Raw genomic sequence first — 24,430 nt, forward strand, 5'->3', positions numbered from 1 at the left:
ATAATGCACCCAAAATGCACAAAAAATGAGTATAATACCTTAATAAATATATAATTACACTAAATAAATAAATATATAATTACACTAAATAAATAAATATAAAAATAATTATTTTCAATTTAAATAAATTTTTAAATTTTATAATTATATCAAAATTTCGACATTATCTCCTCTTAAAAATGAACATATTGAAATTTTCAAATAAAGAAAATATCTGCATAATACACAATCTAACATCCACATAAAAATGAAGGGTATTTTGATAATAAAGTAGTGATGATGAATTATTTTTAATCTTGGTAGTAAAGATGAAGAATATTTTGGTAATGCCCTTTTACTTTTTAAGATTAGGTTTGGTTGAAAATTTGATTAAAGATGAGGGGTATTTGGTAATTCCATTTTATTTTTTAAGGTTAAATTTGATTGAAAATTTGATTAAAGATGAAAAGTATTTTGGTAATTGGCAAAGATGATGGGTATTTTGATAAAATGAAAGGCATTTTGGAAGATAAAAAGTATTTTAATAATTTTATGTTATTTTTTAAAGTTAAGTTTGGTTGAAATTTTGATTAAAGATAAAGGGTATTTTGGAAGATAAAATGTATTTTGGTAAAGATGAAAGGTATTTTGGTAATTCCCTTTTATTTTTTAAGATGAAGTTTGATTGAAAATTCGATTAAAGATGAAGGATATTGTGGTAATTGACAAAGATGAAGGGTATTTTGATAAAGATGAAAGGTATTTTGGAAGATGAATGGTATTTTAATAATTTTCTTTTGTTTTTTTAAGTTTAAGTTTGGTTGAAAATTTGATTAAAGATGAAGAATATTTTGGTAAAGATGTGAAAGATATTTTGGTAATCTCATTTTATTTTTTAAGATTAAGTTTGGTTGAAAATTTGATTAATTAAAGATAAAGAGTATTTTAATAAAAATGAAGAGTATTTTTTAAGATGAATGATATTTTAGTAAAGATGAAGGGTATTTTAATAATCTCATTTTATTTTTTAAGGTTAAGTTTGGTTGAAAATTTGATTAAAGATGAAGGATATTTTGATAATTACACTTGAGCCATTTTATGTTTTTGGCTTATCACAAAAATCATTTGACGAAACTCTTCTTAAACAAGTTCTTTTAGGAATACTTTTGGACTTTAATTGAAATCCGCAGAAGTCAAGAAAGTCCAAAAGAACATTATTTATCTAATTTTTTTATCTTAAAAATAAAAAAAAAATTAAATCATGAAGCTCAAACAAATAAAGCTAAAATTTTGAACTTTTGACTTCAACCATTGTAACAAAAATAAATTTTTTTTATCAATCTCGATAATAACTTGCATCTTGATCTTGATGATTCATGTTCAATCATCGAGATCGAGATTGACGATTTATAATTTTTTTATCTCGACCATTATAACAAGGTCAATCTCAATAATAATTTGCATCTTGATCTTGATAATTCAATTCAATCCTCCAGATCGATGATTTATAACTTTTTTTATCTTGATGATTGTAAAATGTCGACCTTATTAGCAATTGAAATAGGTACATTAAGAGATAAAGATTACTACAATTAGGGGGAGGGGGAAGTTAGAAAAAAATCATTTTTGCAGGGTGTAAGTAATTTTTCCGAAATTATTTCTATCTTATTCAGTCTGTGTGACTGTCCAGTGTCCTCCATCCATCATCGTCTTCAACCTCTTGACATTAATATCTCAAATATTCATGAAATGTAGAGTTAAATTTTTTCAAAAACAGTGTTTTTGATGGTGTTTGGGTCTTTAGGGGTATTTATTTACTTATAACATTGGGTTCGGCTCCAGCACCAACCACCACAAACAGGTAAGGAAGCTTCTCTCTCATACCCATCTCTTGTTTCCTGCATTTTTCTCCCAGTTAGTTTCTTGTTCAGAACCCTAGACATGTTTCCCTTCAAAACCCTAATTTTTTTTTCTTTTAACCTCTAAAAACTTAGTAATTTTGTTTTGGGAATTGAAGAAGGGAAAGTGATTATGGTACATGACCATGAATGAGTTGCAGAAATTTCATCTGTGATTCGAAACCCACATCCCCATAACCCTATTATTATAGATTACCTCATAGACACATTTGGTTCCTCAAGAGTTATAGCCATCTCTTCCTCAATCTTCCCTAATAAAACCTTCGCTTTTAACTTGGATTATGTTCTAGATGTCCTAAAACAAAGTGGTTAATTTTTCTGATACCAAAAAAACCCTATTTCAAAACAAATTTCTTAAAAAAATAATAATAATCTTATTCCTCTCTTTCGAGGTTGACAAAAACCCTTAAACCCAAACTCTGTTCCCTAAATCTTGGCTCCTTATTTTCTAGCCACAAAAATTAACATTTATATTTTTTGTGTTGAAAACATAATTAGGATTTTCATTTTCTTTTGGTGTTATTGGGCTTTCCCCCCTAATAGCAATTTGGGGAACATTGGACAAAAGTTGAACTCTCAGAACCACCAGACGCTGAAGTTCTAATTGACTCTCACCGATAACTTTCAGGAGTTGAACTCTCGAAAATTCAACTTTGACACTGAACTTTCCCTTTCCAAAGACACCCTTAGTAATGGAAACTGAAATGGGATTATTGGATAACCCACTGATTAAGTAGAATCTTATTAGTGTTCTTAATAGACCTAATAATTATATTTTTTAAAAATGCCTTTTTTTGTGACTATGATCTGAACTACCATTTCATTTGTTTTGGTTTGCACAGGTGAGTTAGTACATCATCAACATCATTTGCTGAGAAACTTGTCTGTTTTGTTGGGTAATTCTCTCTGTTATTGTTCATGAATTTTTTTTATTTATTTATTACAAATGAGCTTGTACCCTGATAATCATATTTGCAGATAAACAGTGACTCAAACCAATTTAGGGTCTTGCAAACAAAATAGAAAAAGCTTGAAGGCAATTGCTTTCTTTTTTTCTTAGGAAGCAATGGAGGCAGTGGTTGTCGATGTCGGATCAAGGCTTCTTAAAGCGGGATTTGCAGTTCCTGATCAAGCTCCAACTATGGTAATATAAATTCATATATATCTTTTTTTCATGTCATGTCATTAGAAATTGCTATATTCATTTCATCTTATGAATGTAAAGGAAATACAACATACACATTCATGTTCATGGTTAAGTTTGAGAAGAAACCATAGAAAAACATTAAAATTTCCAAATTGGTAATTTAATGATTGATTGCTTTCCCTCCCCCCCCCCCCCCTCTTGATCATTTCTTGCAAAAAGCATTTTTGGTATTGAGAAGACTGATATTCTCTTAAAGTTTCTCAAGTTTGTTGGAGTTGAATTAATACAATATTTCTAGCACTAGAGAATGTTGTGTAACCAAAACAGTAAACACTCTTCTTTTGCTCCGTCAACATCATCTCTTGTTTTAAATTTAGGAACTCCTACATTTTTCAAGTATACATTTTGTTTAATTGTTATCCAATTGAAAACATATCCAACTGAAGTCATTCCTTCTCTGGAAGAACTGGAAGCTAGGAAGTCATGTGTATGTATGATTCGATGCACCATGTTTCAATATGCATCTTCTGTTGACCCAAACATTAAAACATGATGAAGACACAAATGTCTGAAGGGAATATTAAAATGCAAGTGATCATCATTAGGTTCGAAGGTAGGAAAAGAGGGAAAAGGTCATGACAAGGTGACTGTTGACAATGTGGAAGGGGAACAATAGCTCAAATAAAGTCTTAGACTTAAGTATACAAAAAACCTTGTTTGAAGTCAAACTAATATACAAAAAAAGATTCATTTAAGAGGATTTTGATAAAATATTGGTGATAGTTTAAGTGATTGCAGGGATTATTAACTCAGAAACTTAAGCAAGGGTCATTTTGGCACCCGAGAATCTGACTTTGCATGACTTCGTGTTTGAGCAACCTTAGAAGTCCCACATTTAGTAAGATTTAAATGCTTTCATATACAAGTTCTTTGGTTAGCCTTTGTATTCAACTGAAATCAATGGAGGGTTTCTTAAGTTGTCTCCACTCGCTCCCGATTCTTGTGAATTCGATTAGAGATGGTTGGGATTGGATGATTACATTGTGGAAGTGGAAGAGGAAGAGGAAGAGGAAGAGGAAGAGGAAGATGAATACATACTTTTTGTTGCCTTCATGCTTCATGTGGGATGGGTGGCGACAATGTTATGAACAGATGATCAAGATGATTTCAAGTGATCAAAAACAAGACAAATTGAATGAATGACTTGGATTATTGAAAGCAACTGTGTCTGGCATTTATAGCCTTACAGAATCCTAACTGAATGAGTAAAAACAGCCCACTATAGCTCAACTAATGCCATGTGGTGAAACAAAGAAATTGTCAACTAAACAACTCTAATATTAAGGGATTTATTCTAACAGAAGTCTACTAAACAGAAATCCTAAACAGAAATCCTAAAAATAAGGCACTTCTCATCATTCCCTCCCTTAAACCAACTGCTGTGTAAGCAGTTAGTTTACTCTAGGCATTATACATACTCCCAACTGATCTCGAAGCTTCAGAAATGCCTCCAACTTAAGTGGTTTAGTCATCAAATCTGCCACTTGATCTTGAGAACCACAATGCACAAGTTCAACAACTCCATTTCGAGTTAAGTCACGCAGAAAATGAAACCGCACATCAATGTGCTTACTGCGTCCATGCATAACAGGGTTTTTTGAGAGCTTGATGGTTGAGCTGTTATCACACATCACAGGAGTGCAACCATCTTGTGCATGACTCAACTTCTCCAGAATCCTTCTCATCCACACTGCTTGGCAAGCACAGACTGCAGCTGCCACAAACTCGGCTTCAGTTGTTGAAAGAGTGACTATAGGCTGCTTCTTTGAAGACCAAGAAACTGCTCCTCCACTTAGTATAAAAATATAGCTAGATGTGCTTTTTCTATCCTCTAAGTCTCCTGCATAATCACTGTCAGTGAATGCAACCAACTCCTTGTTCCCACTTTTCTTGTAAAATATTCCATAATCAACAGTTCCCTTCAAGTATCTCAGTGCCCTCTTTGCAGCCTGCAAATGAAGTTTTGTTGGTTTGGCCATAAACCTGCTTATAAAGCTCACAACGAACATCATATCTGGCCTTGTAGCAGTGATATACATAAGACTGCCTACTATTTGTTTATAGTAGGTCTCATCAGTTCTGTCACCTTCTCCATTTTTCAAAATTTTGAAACCAGGAACAATAGGATTCATCACTGCATTACTTTCTTCCATTCCAAAACGTCTCAGAATCTCCTGTGCATATTTTCTTTGACAGATATAAATCCCATCATCCTTCTGTAATACTTCTATACCCAAGAAAAACCTCATCTTTCCCAGATCAGTCATATCAAATACCTTCATCATTGACTCCTTAAACTCTAACATCATTTGCTCATCATCACCAGTAAAAATCAAGTCATCGACATAAATGCTAACAATTAAAATTTTACCTCTACTACTTTGCTTGACAAACAAGGTTTGCTCACTGATGCACCTTTGGAAACCTTCATGAGTAAAGTGAGCCTCAATGCGACTAAACCAAGCTCGAGGAGCTTGTTTTAGTCCATACAAGGCCTTATGTAGCTTGTAAACCTTGTGCTCACTCTCCTTCTGCTCATAGCCTCTTGGTTGCTCCACAAACACATCCTCACTTAATTCTCCATGGAGAAAAGTAGATTTAACATCGAGTTGATAGATAAACTAACCTTTTTGTGCAGCTAGAGCAATGATCATGCGTACAGTGTCCATCCTTGCAACTGGGGCAAATACCTCTGTGTAGTCCACACCATGTTGTTGAGCATAACCCTTTGCAACTAATCGGGCTTTGAACTTATCCACCTTACCAAACTCATTAAGTTTGGTCTTATATATCCATTTCACTCCAATCTTCTTAGCTCCAGTTGGTAATTCAGTCAAACTCCATGTCTCATTTTTCTCAATTGACCTTATTTCAGCATCCATCGCTTTCTTCCATTCGGAACTCTTTATCGCCTCTTCATAGCTTAGTGGATCAGCAAGAGCTACAAGTGCCATATTCAACTCATTTTCTTCCTCTGATAATCCTTCTCCAGAGACATAGTCTCTCATCCAAACAGGAGCATGTATCTCTCTTCTCTCATTTGGATTGACATCGTCTTCACTTGTTGTATTTGAAGAAGCATTTCCTGAGCCTTCAAGATCATTCTCACTTGTCTCAATATCTTCACTGCCATTTGCTTCATCTTCATCAGTGCCACTGTCTTCTTCTCCCCATTCCAAATCCATTAGTAACTGCTCCATGTAGCTCTTATCCCAGTCCCATTGTTTCTCTTCTTCAAAAATTACATCCCTGCTAACCACAACTCTCTTTGCAACAGGATCATACAACTTGTAACCCTTGGATTCTTCACTCACACCTAGCAGTACACAACATAAGCTCTTGTTTTCAAGTTTGGTTCTTCTTGCATCAGGCACATGGACATGTGCCACACATCCAAACACTCTAAAGTGTTCAATTGAGGGTTTCACTCCACGCCATGCTTCTTCTGGCGTTATGTCTTTAACTGCAAGAGTGGGACACCTATTCAACACATACATAGTCCAGTTCACTGCCTCAGGCCAGAAAGTTTTGGGAATCTTCTTGTCTGAAAGCATGGACCTCACCAAGTTCATCACTGTCCTATTCTTCCTCTCAGCCACTCCATTTTGCTGAGGAGTGTGGGCTGTGGTGAGCTGCCTCTTGATTCCATTCTGCTTACAAAACTCATTGAATTCCATAGAGTTGAATTCACCCCCTCTATCAGTTCTTAAACACTTAATAAATTGGCCAGTTTCTTTTTCAACAAGCCTTTTAAAATACTTGAATGACTGGAAGGCTTCTGATTTTTCTATCAAAAAATAAACCCATGCTTTTCTGCTATAGTCATCAATAAAGCACAAGGAATACCTTTTCTTGCTGTTTGAGATTGGTGTGATTGGGCCACAGATGTCAGCATGAATGAGTTGTAGCCTTTAAAATGCTCTCCACTGGCTCTTCTTTGGGATGGGATCTCTATGCTGCTTACCAACTACACAACCAATACACATTGTAGTTGGTGTAGGTAGCTGTGGTAATCCTCGAACCATTTTCTTGTATTGCAAAGTTCTTAGTCCTTTATGACTAAGATGACCATATCTGCAATGCCATAGATGTGAAATGTCTTGTGCAGGTGCATGGAAACAGGAAACTTCTTTGACTTGAGCCCTTGCCAACAGTACAAACATTCTATTAGCTGTCATCTTGGTTTGAATAATCAAACCTCTCACAGGATGATAGATCTTGCACATCCCTGTTTTGATAAGGATAGTTAGACCTTTTTCCTGTAGCTGTCCTATACTCAGAAGATTATTCTTCAAGTCAGGTACATAAAACACATCTGTGACAATGCGATGAAAGCCATCCAAATAGAGCTTGATATTTCCCTTCCCAAGCACTGTCATCTTTGTGTTGTTTCCAAGTTTCACTAACTGCCTAAACCCCTCATTCAGCTTACAGAACATAGCCTTGTCTCCACACATATGATTTGAGCACCCAGAATCCAAAAACCATGCATCTTCACGCCTAGCTTCATGTAACTCCACATGAGACATCAACAATATCTCTTCTTTCTCATCCAATTCAGCATAATTTGCCTCCTTGTTCCAAGTAGGACATTCATACTGGAAGTGACCAAGCTTATGGCACCGATAACACTCGACAGTGGTTTTGTCGAAGGCTTGACGCCCTTTGCCTCTTCCCCCTCCTCTAAAACCACTTCTGCCCCGTCCTTTACCTCCAAACCTATCTTCAAATGTCACCTTTAGAGCTTGTTCTTCCCCATTACTTTTCTGGAACTTTTGTTCATGTACAATCAATGAGCTTTGCAACTCATCGATTGAGAGTACATCAATGTCCTTGGATTCTTCGATTGAACAGACTATGCAATTGAATCTGTCAGTCAAAGATCTAAGGATCTTTTCCACAATTGTTACATCTTGCATCTGTTCCCCATAAATCCTCATTATTGGCAACAGTCATAACTCTAGCAAAGTATTCAGTAATGTTCTGACCCGTTTACATCTCGAGCGTCTCAAACTCCTTCCTCAGTGCTTGAAGAATCGAACGCTTTACTCTTGCATTCCCCTCGTATTTCCTTTTCATCGAGTCCCAGATCTGCTTCGAAGTGTTCTTCTCTACGATGGTCTTCAGAATAGTCCTGTCAATTGCCTGAAACAGGTAATTTTTTACTTTCAGGTCCTTAAGCTTCAATTCCTCAAGTCTCTTTCGCTGTGCTTCAGTCACAGCTGTTCCTACCTCTGGCTCCACATAGCTTGTCTCAACCAAGCTCCAAAATTCCTTGGATCTCAAGAAATTCTCCATCAGCATGCTCCAATGATCATAGTGGCCATCAAAACGTGGTATGGATGGTTGGATGAAATTGCTATTGCCTTCGTTCGCCATCTCTCTCTCTCTTACTCTCCTGTGTTTGCAAGTCACTCGAAAGACTGCGGCTTTCCTTTTTCTCAGACCCAGTGGGGGCTCTGATACCAATTTGTTATGAACATATGATCAAGATGATTTCAAGTGATCAAAAACAAGACAAATTGAATGAATGACTTGGATTATTGAAAGCAACTGTGTCTGGCATTTATAGCCTTACAGAATCCTAACTGAATGAGTAAAAACAGCCCACTATAGCTCAACTAATGCCATGTGGTGAAACAAAGAAATTGTCAACTAAACAACTCTAATATTAAGGGATTTATTCTAACAGAAATCTACTAAACAGAAATCCTAAACAGAAATCCTAAAAATAAGGCACTTCTCATCAGACAAATGGTGGGTCTCAATTTCACACGATTCCTGCCATTTACAAGGGTGGTGGTGCTATTGCGAAATGGTTTGCTTGTCAGGAATTTTATCATGCGTGAGTTGGATGAACCAGATTCAGTTTTTTCCCTTGAAGGCACATGATTTTGAGAATCCGTGCTCCGATTCTGAACTACTAAACTAAGCCTAATATTCGAAAGTAAATTAAATATCTAAGATACTGCTTTCCTCATTAGATTAAATTTACTAAGTTTGTGACCGCTGCTAATAGCTGCTGGCTGCTGCTAAAGTTCCATACTGAAACTCAACGGCAATTAGCTTTTCACGAAGGAACAATCTTAATTTAGGATGGCTTTCTCGAGCATTGCATTAATTTTGGATGTTTGGTCATTTAAGAATCCATTTTCATGCAACTTATTATAGAAGAACAAAATGAATTTGGAATGCATTTTTATATATTTTTGTTCATATCAATAGGTGCAGTAATGAGTTAGCTGTTTTTTTTTTTTTTTTTTTTGTCATGGGTGGTGTAACTATATTATACTTGATATGGGAATTTCTTTTCCAATCTCTTTATCTTTTTGTATTTCTCTCTTTTTGAAAAATATTTTAATTTCACCTATAAAAATATTAATTTTAGAAAAAGTTCTTTTAAGACTTGTTTTGAATCTTATCCCCAGAGGGTTGGCTTAGTGGTAAAACTTATGACAGGGGTTTACTCCCTTTGGCCATGTGTTCGAAACTGGGTGGCCTCTTGATTTACCCCGGGCACATTGGGAAACTTCCGTGGGGTCGGGATGTGCGACTGTAGGGACTAGTCCATCCTAAATGGGATGTGGGCTACCCTGCATTATTGATGAAAAAGTCATGTTTTGAATCTAGGTCGTACATGACATGTACTCATTTCCAAGTTCAAAATTTCTTTCTCCAAGAGGCCTCTATCTACAATGTGTTCATGGCCTTATTTACTTCTCCTACAAAATTTATTTTTGTTTCAAAGATTTTTTGTTTTTCTTATTGTGTGTAATTATTTCATTGATAACACGGTTTATTACTTTTGTGCGAATTTGTTTAGATAATCCCTACTCAAATGAAACGCTTGGTTGAAGATGGCTTAACTGATAATTCGGTATGTGAGGATGTTGTTGTTGATCCAGTCGTGAGGGGTTTTATTAGAGATTGGGATGCCGTGGAGGACTTGTTGCACCATGTTTTGTACACTGGCCTTGGCTGGGAGATTGGAAATGAAGGACAAATTTTATTCACAGATCCACTTTGGACCCCAAAGGTTAGCAAAATCTCATCCTCCCTTGTACCCATAATAGAGATTAATCCTAAAGTGTTTCGGAGAAGTATAGTTGGTCACCTTTAGTCTTGTTAATCTATTTTCTCTTAAGCTATCCATTTTCCCCCTTTTCAATTGTATCACAGGCAGTAAGAGAACACCTAGTACAAATGATGTTTGAAACATTTAATGTCTCGGGATTTTATGCATCTGAACAAGCAGTACTATCACTTTATGCTGTTGGACGCATCTCTGGATGCACTGTTGACATTGGGCACGGAAAGATAGGTATTCTTTACCATTACTCTCATTTACGCAATCCATTTTCTCTTAAGCTATCCAGCCCCCCCATCCCCTTTTGTCTCGACTGGCCCAGTGGCAAGCTGAGCCTTGATAAGCTCCTCAGGTAGTGTAGGTCAAGTGTTTGAAACCCCACAAAGCAATGAATTCCTTGGGACCACCAGTGTCCGGTAGACCCTTGACTCAACCAAATTGCATGTAGGACTTTCTGAGGGGACGGTGCGTGTGACTGTGGGATTAGTCTCACCTGAGGGTGGGGATACCCACGATAAACAATATATATATCAAAACATTCTGTTTTGATGTCAATGTTTTGTTCCAGCCTCGTCCGAAATCGAAATGTTACTCACTTTATTTAACGAACCATAGTTGTTGTTTGATGTGTTCTTGTATCTTTATAGTTGGAGCCTATGAATTATCTTTCTATCAATAAATTCGAAGTAGATACGCAATTAGGTGAACTGATAGTTTTATGCCGTATGGTTTGGAACATTACCAGATATTGCACCAGTGTACGAAGGTGCAGTTCAGCACATTGCTTCGAAAAGATTTGAGATTGGAGGTATTGATTTGACAAAGTTGCTTGCTCAGGAACTTCGGAAATCCAATCCATTAGTAAATCTCAGTATCACCGATGTTGAGAGACTAAAAGAGCAATATGCATGCTGTGCTGAAGATCAAATTGCTTATGAGGAGACCCAAAATTCTTGTCCAAAAGAGCAACACACACTTCCAGATGGACAGGTACCACCATCACGTTCGCTTCTCATTTGGACTTAGACCCATAGCTCAGTTGGTTTGACACGTTGCAAAGCAACTTTGAGGTCATGGGTTCAAGTCCAGCTTACTCATCAAAAAAAGTTCTCATCTTGTTTATTCGAACTTGTCTAATTTTCCTTTGATACACGAGTTTGTTAACCTTTGGAAAAATGTTTGTAGGTGATAACCATCAAGAGAGAAAAGTATATTGTTGGTGAGGCGTTATTCCAACCATCTATATTGGGATTGGAGGAGCATGGTATTGTTGAGCAGCTTGTCCGTTGTATCTCAAGCGTGTCATCTGAGAACCACCGTCAGCTGTTGGAAAACACTGTTCTTTGTGGTGGCACTTCATCTATGATAGGTGTGTACTTCGTTCACTTAAGAGCTCTCTCTCTCTCTCTCTCTCTCTCTCTCTCTCTCTATATATATATATATATATATATATATATATATATATATATATATATATATATATATATATATATATATATATAGGGTCCCGTTCAATTGCCAACAGTTTGGCAAACACTTTTTCAAAACATGGGTTAGAGGTCTTGGAATGGGCTGATTTTTAGTGAGGATGATCTCTACGGTGAGGAGATCATCCTCACCAAAAATCAGCTCATTCCAAAACTTCTAACCCCAGTTTACAAGTTGAAAAATCGTGAACTGTCCATTTTTTGTAAATCATTTTTTATGGGGTTAGAAGTTTTGGAATGGGCTGATTTTTGGTGATGATGATCTCCTCACCGTAGAGATCATCCTCACCAAAAATCAGCCCATTCCAAGACCTCTAACCCATGTTTTGAAAAATGTGTTTGCCAAAATGTTTGCCAAACTGTTGGCCATTGAACGCTACCCATATATATATATATATATGGGTCGGGTTCCGTAGACACATAAAGCTACAACGTTTTTGTCTTATATGGTTAAAAAGGTTCGGAATGGGCTGATTTTTTGTGAGGATGATCTCTGTGGTGAGGGATCATCCTTGCAAAAAATCATTCCATTCTAAAACTTTTAACCCCATCAAAAGTGATTTACAAAAATTGGACGGTCTAAAATTTTTCAACTTGAAAACATGGGGCTAGAAGTTTCATAATGGGCTGATTTTTGGCAAGGATGATCTCCTCACCATAGAGATCATCCTTGCCAAAAATCAGCCCATTCCAAACATTTTTGCCCATATAAGACAAAACACGTTGTAGCTTTATGAGTAGCTTTATGTGTATACGGATCCTAATCATATATATATATATATATATAGGGGGTGGGGGGGAGGGCGTTCAAGGGCCACATTTGAAAACGCTTGTACAGACAAACATTTTTCAATATATGGGTTAGAAGTTTTGGAATGGGCTGATTTTTGGTGAGGATGATCTTCTCACCATAGAGATCATCCTCACAAAATATCAGCCCATTCCGAAACTTCTAATCCGTATATTGAAAAATGTTTGGTTTTGTGTATGGCCCTTGAACGCTACCGATATATATATATATATATATATATATATGTAATGCTGAAGTGACCTCAAGATTGGACCTCACATCGCACACCCTGGCGTGAAAATGTGTAAACATGCTTGCTATACAACCAAATATTTCTTACAAAATTTTTGAATCAGCAATAATTTCTGTGGGCATGGTTGAAGAGGATAAGAAGGCAAAAAACAAAGGAGGGGAGCATTTTTTATTTATTTATGAGTGCAATGGTAGCAGGTGGTGTGCAACTAATCGCTCCCTACATACATATATCAATGAACTCCAATTGATACATGGTCAAACTTCTAACCCAATCAAATGTGGAATTTAGATTCAAATGGACAAACGATAGATTTTTCAACTTGTTATCGATTTTTCATACAGCTAGAAATGTTGAAATCGGTGATTTTGGTGAGAAATGGTCTCCTTACAATGGAGATGATCCTCAAATAGCATCATTACTTTATGAAACTTCTAACTCAATCAAATGTTGAGATTAATAATCAAATCTACGATCCTTATGTTTTTCAACTTGTTATCAAATTTTCATACAGCTAGAAAGATTGGAATTGGTGATTTTTATTGAGAATGATCTCTATGTGGAAGAGATTTTCCTCACAAAAAATTAGTTGCTTCATCTCTGTGCAAGCCCATGATGTTGTGCAGAAAAATGTTAGCCTATCCCAACCCAATGATGTACATGTATACCTCACTCTTTTGTGTGTATTTGAGTTTTCCTGAATCCACTTATTGTTGGATACTCAAAAGTGCCCATCACCAATTATTGGGTTAGTTTTTGGTTTACTGTGTCTTGGACTTTGTATCTATGCTGGGTACCAGAACATATCAGTGTATAACTTAGTGTTGTGTAAGTCAGGATGGCAGCCTAATTATAAGAAATAAAAGTAAGACATTATGCTTTAATGATGGTAGGCTTCCTTGGACAAGAGGTAAGCTGCTGATTCCAGTTTACTGTGCTGCCTTGCGTAGGTTTTGAAGAGAGGTTCCAGAAAGAAGCTAATTTGTGTTCATCAGCTGTTCGTCCTTCTCTTGTTAAGGTATATATCTATTTATTACCTGAGGAATGAACTGCTTTCTGTGTAAGTTCTAACACAACAGTCATAGTTATCCAACCAATTAGTGTAATACATTCTACAAGTACTTTTTTGCGAAATTCTTAAAAAATCAAATGTAGTTTTTATTTTTATTTTTATAGTTTTAAGTTTGAAGGTGGGGTTTTGATCCGAGGTCTGTGGTAATACCACACAGACTTTTACCACTTCATTTAGGTGGCACGTTCAAATCAAATGTATTTATTTATCTTATTATTTAGTTGTTTTTTTTTTTTTGCTCTGGATAAACTGAGTTTGATCGGACCAAACCTAACTAATCCACCAAAAGCACCTATGCAATAATAGTGTGGTAAGTTAAACTCTTAATCTTATTCTTTGCATGAAGTTTTTACCAATATTTTAAACTCTTTCTTTTGGTGGAAAGTTTATAAAGATTTCAAAGGAGTGTACTTTTGAGGATCTTCTCTGTTGGTGGGATTCAGTTTGTAACTGGGGTAGTAGTTCTTAATTGTGCTTCTGCTTCTGTTTGGTAGTTCTTTTGACATCCATTCTCTTTTTAATAAAAATTATGTTTTCCCATCAAAAGAAAACAAAAAGTCCTCTCTTGGGGTTGTAATAACACTCCGATAACAAGACCCCTACCCGATCTTACCCAACTTCTTGGATTGTTTCCCATGGTTTATAACTTCGTCACCAATCTCTTTGAGCATGGGCAGTGCTGGTTTTGCAATACATTTTTAATTCATTTTATAGATTTGCATGAACAAGCATTTCTTTGTTTCTAATCTCATTTATTTTATTTATAGCCTCCTGAATATATGCCAGAGAACATGACGAAGAATTCAGCATGGATGGGAGGTGCTATACTTGCCAAAGTGGTCTTCCCTCAAAATCAACATGTGACCAAGGCAGAGTATGACGAGACAGGACCATCGGTGGTTCATCGAAAATGCTTCTAAAATTTGTCATCCTAAATCTTGGAATGATAGCTTTGGCATGCCTCCAACTTTATCCTAATACTTTAACCCAACAATGCTAGGTAGACCATAGCCTTCGATTTGTGATCTAATGGAATGTACGTCAAAAGGCAACGATTTGAAGAAAAAGAAAAATAGTACAATTCTAGAGTAAACCTTTTTCTACACACCAGTGCGTTGGAATGTCTTTATTGAGATGGATAGGTTTTGTCTGAGACTAGAATATAACATCGAGTGTTTGGGATTATTAATGTTGGTGGTGACGATTGCAGTTTTTCTCCTCATTGATTGAGATAATGTGTTGAGATATGAGATTTTAATTTCCTAGTGATGATATTCTATTGATTTTGTTGTTTCTGCTTCTCTGGGACTCCCATTGTCAGTTTTTTTCTCCCTTTCTTTTATTGTTGTTGTGTCTTACCAAATCATGGATGAAAACTAGAATGTTTTAGAAGGGTTGGTTTGTTTGGTAAATTTGCGGTTCTGAGATATAATTTGTTTTCTGAATCAGTAGATTTTTCTGTTTTTCTTTTTGTTAATTACCTTACCAATCCCTACCTTTTGAAAATAACTTAATTTCTCATCTTTCACCTAGAGGTTAGCCTGTTTTCTTCCCAAAATCTAGGGTTTCTACAAAGGATTAAGGGGAGGTTGAAAATAATGGATTGAAGATTGAGGTCTCTACAAGATAATTTTGTTGTCCTCTTCAGGTGTAAATTCTATCTACTTCAAACTTCAAGAACTAGGTAAGACTTTTTAAGTAGATGATGAGGCAATTTTGGATAGGAAAAATCAAGGGTTTCTAAGGAGAATTTAAAAATAATGGATTAAAAATGAGGTTTAATGGCTTAAAATAATTTATTGTAGAGCTTGTAAATGGTTGATTTTGGGAAGAAAAATTCAAGGGTTCTCAATGGTTGAATACAAAGTAGAAAAGTTTGCTGGTTTGGAGCAGAAAATATGGGTAAACATTTCATCGGGAAATTTCCAAAACAGAAAAGTAGCTCTCTTTTGGCATTTTCTTATGTGCAGTTGATCATTGGCAAACATTTTATCGGGAAATTTCCTAAATAATTATCGAAGTTTTACTGTAAGTATTATGTGTTGACAAATCATTCTCTAATTATCAATCCTATGTGATATTTCTGTCAACACTTGTAACACTTTTGGAATAAACAAAAATGTCAGTAATTATTTGGCAAATTTCCTTTTATTGATTATTATTTTCTTAATAATCAATCTTTTAAGAAATCAATTTTTTAGTAAATATATTCTGCAGTAGCATATATAAGCTTGCATGGGTTAGAGACGAGGAATCAAAGAAAGTGATTTTAATTTATTTTCTTTAAATATTTTTTTTTTTTGAATAATTAAATACTCAATTATTCTAGATCTATTTAAAAAAAAAAAATTTGTATTTTTCAATATGTGACCAATTATCTATAAATAGTCTGGGAGGGGATGAGATCCGATCCCAAGAAGTTAGGACATTGGAAGGTATTTGACAGTTTGGAGGGAACCCATCATAGAAACAGCTGAGTACAAGATCATGATCTAAAGGCCACACTTCAACAATATTATATTTATGTGTAACCTACAGCAAGATTCATTGAAATTGTGATCAGGATCAATAGAAATCAAGGAAAGAGACAAGGATAGCTCAATAACAATATGAATGATAACAGTTCTCGAAAAAGAAGTAAGCCTATAAAAGAATTGTTTTGCTCCTTTGATTTTTTCTATGATTCCAATTAAAAAATTACTATGAATTTGACTTAAGCATTGTAATCTCTTTGACATGAGATTTTAAGATTAGATTTATCAAAAAAATCCCCAACAAAGTCTGTATCATAATTTTGTCATTCTCACGCGATTTTATTGAATTTTTTATCAAATTATTAAATGCCAAATCCAAAATATAACTCATAAATTATTACTAACAAACAAAAAAAATTAAACACAATGAGATGGCAAAAATTGCCCATCAAACTGACTTATTTCTTTTCTTATTTAGTATCCACACCTAACAACAAAAGCCGCATCATCTCTCTAAATGATGCATCGTAATTAATTTATTTATTTGTTCGACAAAAGAGGGAGTGATGCAACACAAGAACTTCTTCGGAGGTCACACATCCTAGTACTCTCGCCCAAACAGTATTTATTATTTATTATTTATCATAACATATAATACTTCTTAATCTTGAATTATGTTGCAGTAAGCCTAATTTTCATCCCCGATTCACAGTGCCCAGCAAAATTGCAGATGAAGAAGTGCGGACCCCTTCCCAATACAAGCCGGTCGTTTCCTGATCGAAATGTTCTCGCGAAACGTGGTGTCTGACAAGTGTCATAGCCATTCCTGTCAACAACAACTACGTTGTGGATCGCCGGGTTGTACTTGAAAACTACACAATCAACACAAGTTTAATTTAGTATCAAAGAAGATTTTACCAATTTTTTAAAAAAATTACCTTTTAGTTGCATATATTAGTGGTAAGATGCTATGTTTCAAATCATGTGCAGTTGTATTTTTTTGGGGTATGTATATATGTATTCTTTTAGGGAAAGTTATTTAGGGATTTTTCTTAGGGGAAAAGAGAGAAAAGCTATCTCGTTCTTGTTTTCTAGAAATATCTCGAGTTATAACTTTTAAGAATATAGTTATTAGATTTCAATCTGATCCATAGATGTAGACACACTATCGAATTACGTAAATCCTTGTGTTTTGTGCAATACTTTCTTTGCTACGAACTTTAACAAAATGGACTAATTTCAAACACGAATATCGTTGATCAAAATCAAAATAATGTATCAAAGAGAGGGAGTCATCTCCTTATCTTTCTAGTAAAAAAAGAATGAAAATTTCTATTGGTACACCAATTTTTACTTACAACTCACCAGTCCTTTAGAAAAAGAAACATTTGTATACATATTACTTGGTGTGTTGATAGCATCTTTCAAAAAAATTGAGGAACGAAGATGTATATTATATTGGTTACCATTTGACTGAGTCGACTCAATTTGATTAAATTTCTACTAAGAGTAGAACAAACTTTCCCATTGAATAAAAATCTCTGCAGAATCAACTCAGAAAATTGTCCTACTAGAAGTGAAATTAGACCATGTTAATAGATATATATTAATTTTTTTTAGGATATTCAATAAATTTAGAGAGTTACTATTGCAGCTCTCAAAAAATAATACGAAATGTCTGATCGAAATTTGTGTTAAGAGGTGATGGATTTTTATGTAGGTTATCAACATGATGTAACCCTTCTTAGAGCATCCTCCAAAGGCATCTCAAATTTTGGTGGCAATTACATATTCCGTATAACAGCTCTCCAATACAAGTGCCCTCAAAAATTAAATATGCTAAAAGCAATGTTTATATTTGATAATTTTTTCAAAATATTTCAAAATTTTGTGGAAGTGTCTTTTGTGTTGGAAAAAGTATATTTTGAATTATTCTTTTTATTAAATTGCCAACAAAGCATTAAAAAAATATTTTTTTAGATTTTTTTATATATACCAAATTGCCATCCAAAGCATATTAATATCTTTTTTTTAAGTATCGAAAAGACATGTGTCAAATATGACATTTTTTCATTTTATTATTTCAAAACATATAATTGAAAGAGACAAATATAACATTATCATTAGAAATGCTCTTATTTATATGGCTTTGGGACTTGTAATGCTTACCGAGTATGTCGCCAGCCCTAAAAACCTTCCCCTTAGGCCAACTATTTGTGTTAAAAGTCCAACCACCCGAGTCACCCACTACAAAAGTCGCTGCATGACTAATATCACAATGAAGTAGTATGACGAGTAGTGCGACAGTTATGATCAGAGCTCGATTGGCACTACCTCTTTCCTGGGCCATCGTAACCATCACTACCACCACAACCAAGACGAGAGCAAGAGAAAAGAGAAGTTGAAGTTTTTTTGTGGTACAATACAACAAATGAGTATAAGTTTTATAGGGTGTTTAAGGGATGGAGCCTTAAGTTTGAGAGGGTCCCTTTCATTTGGAAAATAAAAGTATGTAACTAAAGTCAACAATAAACAATTTACTAGTCTTGCTGATCGACAAAATCTAGAGTGGATACAGTGACATGAGTCCAAATTCGATGTGATAGCTTTACATCAAATATCAAGAGAACATAAATTTTCAAGAATTATATTGTTGTGTTCGATTGGTGATTTCAAGTCATTGAATGTGATCATTTTTGGGGATTAAAATGTAATCTCTATGAACGTCTAATCAAGCTAATTATTCATAATTCATGGGGATTAGTAGGCCCAAAAAATCATTTTTCTATAGGAGACAATATCAAGTTTTTTGTATTAAATAATACTGCAGTGACCTCAAGATTGACCTCATATCACACTTAATGGAGATGTGTACAGAATCATAAAAAAACATCTCCACGTTAGCAAAGCACGATATGAGGCCAAACCAGCATGATTCTTTTATATTATGATAAAGAGTCGTGATGGAGTAACATTGAAATTGATATTGATTTTCACATTTCCGATGTAGAGGTGCACACATAGCCCATAAAAAAATTTCACTTGTATATCGATGAGAAATATTTATAGTTCTGTATATACATCCTTGTCAGCAATGTGAGAATTGATGTCATGATAAAATAGCAAAAGTTGCCTCAAAATCCAGAATCTTAATTTTTTTAATGCCACGTGTTAATTTTTGCTTGTTTCTCATATTGTTTGATGTGAAGTTCTTCCATTGAATATTGATGGGCTACCAACCCACGATAGGCATTAAGTAGAACCATAAGATGTCATTGAATTTGGATCCACAGACCAATGGAATAGTGAGTGCGGAGGACTTTTGGTGAAAGGTAGACCAAGTTGTGAATGCCCTTGACTCGAGTCAACTCTGTTTTCTTTGTTGTTAGGCAGTCTATCACTTAGTAGGACCATAAGATGTCATTGAATTTGGATCCACACGACCAATAGAATAATGAGTGTGGAGGACTTTTGGTGAAAGGTAGAGCAAGTTGTGAATGCCCTTAACTCGAGTCAACTCTGTTTTCTTTATTTTTAGGCAGTCCATCACTTAGGGCGTGTTTGAATACCAGGAGCAGAACTATTGTTCCAAAGAGCAGAAGTTGGAGTACTCTGTGGAGGAGCTGGAAAAGTAATTCTGTGCAGAAAGAGCGTTTGGCAATCAACTATGTGAAGTACTGACAGAAGTACTTTTGTGCTGAAAGTCTGTTTGGGAACCATACTGATTTCTCATGACTTCTAGAAAAAAGACCAGAATACCCTTATATTATACTAGTTACTGTTTTTTATTTGTTAGTATCATAATATGCCTTCAAACTATACTGTTTTTGACATTTTAACTATACATATTAATATAATATAATATAATAAATATTAATATAATGTGTTTAAAACGGGGGTATTTTCGTAGAAAATTAATAAAGTTAGGGGTATTTCGGTAAAATGAGCCATTAGAATATTACTCACCGCAAGATGCGAAATTGAAAAGTAGGTTTTCGCGACTTTTTCATAAAGAACAATTTTTTGCTCTTGCGCGGAGTAATTCTTCGAAAGAGTTGTTTATTTAAATTATCCAAACGACTTCTAACTCCTCACAAAAGTCAGAAGTAGCCAAGGAATCCTATCCAAATGCCATCTTAGTTTCCACAAATCATGATATCTCAAGACTTAAAGTGTGACAAAGAAAAAAAATATATATATATATATATATATATATATATATATACAACAATTCTTATTTTTAAATTACAAAAAAAAAAAAATTATAATATTAGATATAATTCAATCGAATTATGATGTATCTGATCCTTTTATGAAGGAAAACAATACTTAATTTTATTTTATTTTATTTTACATATTTGTTATAGTCATATTGTTGGACTGTATGATCAATCAGCCCGAATCTAAATCCACGGGTATTGGGTAAATGTGGGTAAAAAGTATTAATCACACACGGTATGATACTGTACCATGTTTAACACATTTATTTATTTATTTTCATGTGTGCATGTAAATAAATTTATTTATTTAGTATAAAAAATATTATATATTTAATATAATCTTTTAAACATGGTTGCATGTTGCGCGATGCATATTATTATCACGCTACACGTTTTGTTTTTACAGTCTAGATACTACCAAGTCTGGATGCATGCATGGATCCTTTGGGTGCATCAATCGGATCCGCAATTAACCTAATGATTAAAATTAGGAGTTGAAGATCATGGGAAATAAGTGGTGATTTCCTATTGTTGTTGCCAACATAAATAATCTAAGTAAAGGTTGAAAGAGTATGAGAAATAAATCTCTGTATGAGAAAATCCAAAATTTCTCTCTCTAATGTAGATATTATTTTATCCTATTTTTTGTATTATAGTTATTATTTACAGGTTATTAAATTACAGTTACTAAAAGAGTCCTATAAAATTAATACTCATCAAATACATGCAAAGAGAGATGAGACTTGTAAGTTGTAATTTTTGAAATAGAGTTTTTAACATTTAAAGCTCTTTAAGAGAAATCTCTACAATTTGGGGTTTAACTTCATTACACAAGCACCTCAATATTTTGATGTATTTTAGTTCAACACATATTTTCTCTTTATTTCAATCTATGTCATAGTTAGCAATTCGGTGTAATAGAGAGAGTGAAAGGGATTGAAAATAGAACGAAGGAAACATCTTTAGATAAATTTGTTATTTAGCGAATGAGTCACGATGACATTGTTAGACTTCAAAGATTCGTGAATTATTTCGAATCTTTGAATCTAACGAAAGTTTTAATCGGAAAAGAGTATAATTCGGATAATGTTTCACCTATTATACACGTATTTAGCAACTATGGTCTGGATAGCAGATTATTCCAAATCAATTCCCTTATTTTCAAACAATTTTGATTCCCAATGGTTTTTGTATTATACTTTAGTCTTGGTAATCTATAATCATCTTAAACCTTTTCCAGAAATAATCTTATATATAAATAATTATTTATTATTTCAAAAGAAAACGTAATAATTATTATGATTTAATTTATAATTAATTTTGTTAAAGAAAAATCACGTCAATATCTTCAATTTCCTTATTTTTAGTAATATTAATATTTAAAAATATTTTTTAATATAATAATTATTAAATTTTAATTTTTTATTAATTTTTTAAAGTAAAATCTTGTCCATATCTTCATTTTCTTTACTTTTAATAATATTAAGATTTAAATTTATTTGTTAATATAATAATTATTAATATATAATAAAATTTTCAAAAAGAAAATCACGTCCATATCTTCAATTTTCTTATTTTTAGCAATATTACTATTTAAAAATATTTATATTTATTAATATTTAATTATTAAAATTTTAATTTTTAATTTTTTTATAAATAAAAAAAGTAAGAAGGGTGTTAATTGTTACAATTTAAATAATTATTTATTATTCAAAATAAAACGTAATAATTATTTCAATTTAATTTATAATTAATTTTTTAAAGGAAAATAACGTATATATATTCAATTTTCTTAATTTTAGCAATATTACTATTTAAAAATATTTGTGAATGTAATAATTTTTAATTAGCTTTTTAAAAATATTTATTAATATTTAATTATTAAAATTTTAAATTTTAATTATTTTTTTGATAAATTGTTAAAAATAATTTTTTTAATAATTTAATATTAAAAAAAAATTTAAATAGTAATGGTTATAAAAATAAGGAAATTGAATATATGAACGTGATTTTCTTTTAAAATTTTTATTAAACATTAATAATTATTATATTCACAAAAAAATTTAAATATTAATGTTGCTAAAAGTAAAGAAAATGAAGAAATGGAAGTGATTTTCTTTTTAAAAATTTTGGATTAAAAAAAACTTCCGCACTTAAAATGCTGAAAATTTAGATTAAAAATATAAAAAAATCTTTTGCGGCTTAAGCGCTGAAAATTTGGATTAAAAAAATATATAAAAAAAAAAGTTGATGGTTTAAGTGATGAAATAGATTCATTTCGATAAATTTACAAAAAATTATTATTTTTTTATAAATAATATTTAAATTAGATTTTTTTTATAATTATCCTAATTAATACAACACCCAGATAATAAATTCAGCAAATTAGTGTTATGTTAGTGTGTAGCCGTAGCACCACATCAGCAAAAGAATTAATAAATAATGGTTAAATTATTTAGTTTTTTCTCCACATGGCACTGTCATATTGGTATGCAAGTAAAGTAAAAAAAAATAAATCAAACATAGAATTTTCTTTTTATAATATATATATACTGTTTATCGAAGATAAATGATGATTTATAACCATCATTTGACTAAAGAAAATGCCACATTTCTGTTTCTGATTGGGCACACAAATAAATTAAAATATACTATTTATTGTACATTTCCCCCACCAATGTTAGTAATCGTACCTTCTTAAATTTATTATTTATTATAAGAAAATAATACGCTAAATTTTAGGTGATGAAAAATGGTCACCAAGAAAACATGCTATCAATAGCTTGACTGTCACTCTAGAAAACTTCTTCCGTTAGATTTTTCCTGAGGGATCAGCCAACACGTTCTTGGAATTTCGTCCAATATTACTAAAATACCCTTATCTTTTACTTGGTATAGAAAAACTGGGTGTGTTTGAAACGCGCGTATTAGCCGCTTGAGAGACCAACTCATGCAAGTTGTTGATTTCTGAGTGTTTTGGAAGATGCAAATAACATGAGTTATCAACTCGCCGACTCTCCAACTACCTAAAATTTTAACTTTTCAACTTTCACCCTCAAAGGTAAATGTTAATAATCCCAAATATTTTCTGCTCACAAGACTCACAAACTCCTTAGTACGTGACACATCAAGCATGTAATAGTAGTTTTGTAACTAATAAGGGTAAGTTTGTAAATTAGGGATGTCATTCAATACATGTGGGTTCATGTGATTGGTGAATTCCAGATTTTTGTGAGCAATTTTTTTTCGACAACCTGCGTTACTTGACCAAGAAATTAGGTAAAATCTCTCTTCTCTCTCTCCTCTCTCTATGATCTAAAAATTACAAAATACAGAAACAACTCAAGCAAAAATTCTTCGTATCTTCTTAGTTCTCTCATCGATCAATGTAAGTGTAGAACAAAAAAAATGATTTTTCTTTGTTTTGGAACCATTATTTCTCTTTGTTTTGTTTTCATTCTTTCTCAGTCTCTCTCTCTCTCTCTCTCTCTCTCTAGACTCATTTTTCTCTTATAAAAAACGCAAATGTCAACCATCGAAACTATAAAAAAATTGGACATCTCGTACATCGGAGAAAATCCATTTATGGTGAAAACTTCTTTCAACCAAATACCAAAGTTGTTTCAATTCACACAATAAATTTTTGGAAGTTGAACTCTTGAGAGTTGAATTATCGAAAGTCCAACTTCTACACTTAACCTTGCTTTTCCAAACATACCCTTGGTCAGTTAGTCACGTTTCCATACTGACTAAGGATCATTTGTTTGACGCTTATTTCAGCACTTAACGCTGAAAATCATTCAATTTCAGCAATGTTACGAAATTAACGCGTTTGTTTATAACAAAATTCAACGAAAATTGCTGCAAAATGAGTCAAAATTTTTAGCGAGAATTTCTAACTTAAGCTGATAGCTATTTGCGCTCAGCACCGATAAGTTTATG

The 24,430-nt window shown here is 33.3% G+C and overlaps 2 protein-coding genes across 5 annotated transcripts; one reads left to right on the forward strand and one right to left on the reverse strand.

Moving 5' to 3' along the window:
* Window positions 1–1,637: 1,637 nt before the first annotated feature.
* Window positions 1,638–15,093, forward strand: ARP7 (actin-related protein 7). 4 transcript variants are annotated; one of them, XM_086440047.1, is made up of 9 exons: window positions 1,638–1,840; window positions 2,741–2,794; window positions 2,877–3,042; window positions 9,929–10,141; window positions 10,285–10,426; window positions 10,938–11,182; window positions 11,378–11,561; window positions 13,673–13,740; window positions 14,562–15,093. In XM_086440047.1, the coding sequence occupies exons 3-9, from the start codon at window positions 2,965–2,967 to the stop codon at window positions 14,712–14,714; spliced, it is 1,083 nt and encodes a 360-aa protein (XP_086296173.1). In that variant the 5' UTR covers window positions 1,638–1,840; window positions 2,741–2,794; window positions 2,877–2,964; the 3' UTR covers window positions 14,715–15,093. The 4 variants fall into 4 exon arrangements, with proteins under 4 accessions (XP_086296173.1, XP_086296174.1, XP_086296175.1 ...); XM_086440048.1 differs by having other exon boundaries at window positions 2,959–3,042; XM_086440049.1 differs by lacking the exon at window positions 2,741–2,794.
* Window positions 15,094–16,680: 1,587 nt separating this feature from the next.
* On the reverse strand, window positions 16,681–18,675 carry LOC147404192 (basic blue protein-like). The gene is made up of 2 exons (XM_086437712.1): window positions 18,438–18,675; window positions 16,681–17,140 (listed from the first exon to the last, which is right to left on the reverse strand). The coding sequence occupies exons 1-2, from the start codon at window positions 18,625–18,627 to the stop codon at window positions 16,941–16,943; spliced, it is 390 nt and encodes a 129-aa protein (XP_086293838.1). The 5' UTR covers window positions 18,628–18,675; the 3' UTR covers window positions 16,681–16,940.
* Window positions 18,676–24,430: the final 5,755 nt, after the last annotated feature.

The sequence above is a fragment of the Akebia trifoliata genome, chromosome 4 (genome assembly GCF_017979445.1).
Source record: "Akebia trifoliata isolate Shusen 1 chromosome 4, ASM1797944v1, whole genome shotgun sequence".
NCBI lineage: Eukaryota > Viridiplantae > Streptophyta > Magnoliopsida > Ranunculales > Lardizabalaceae > Akebia > Akebia trifoliata.

Coding starts and splice junctions, on each gene's coding strand:
- ARP7 (XM_086440047.1), top strand. CDS start 2,965: ATGGAGGCAGTGGTTGTCGATGTCGGATCAAGGCTTCTTAAAGCGGGA. Junction 10,142..10,284: donor ATCCACTTTGGACCCCAAAG/GTTAGCAAAATC, acceptor ATTGTATCACAG/GCAGTAAGAGAACACCTAGT. Junction 11,183..11,377: donor ACACACTTCCAGATGGACAG/GTACCACCATCA, acceptor AAATGTTTGTAG/GTGATAACCATCAAGAGAGA.
- LOC147404192 (XM_086437712.1), bottom strand. CDS start 18,627: ATGGTTACGATGGCCCAGGAAAGAGGTAGTGCCAATCGAGCTCTGATC. Junction 17,141..18,437: donor TAGGGCTGGCGACATACTCG/GTAAGCATTACA, acceptor TTGATTGTGTAG/TTTTCAAGTACAACCCGGCG.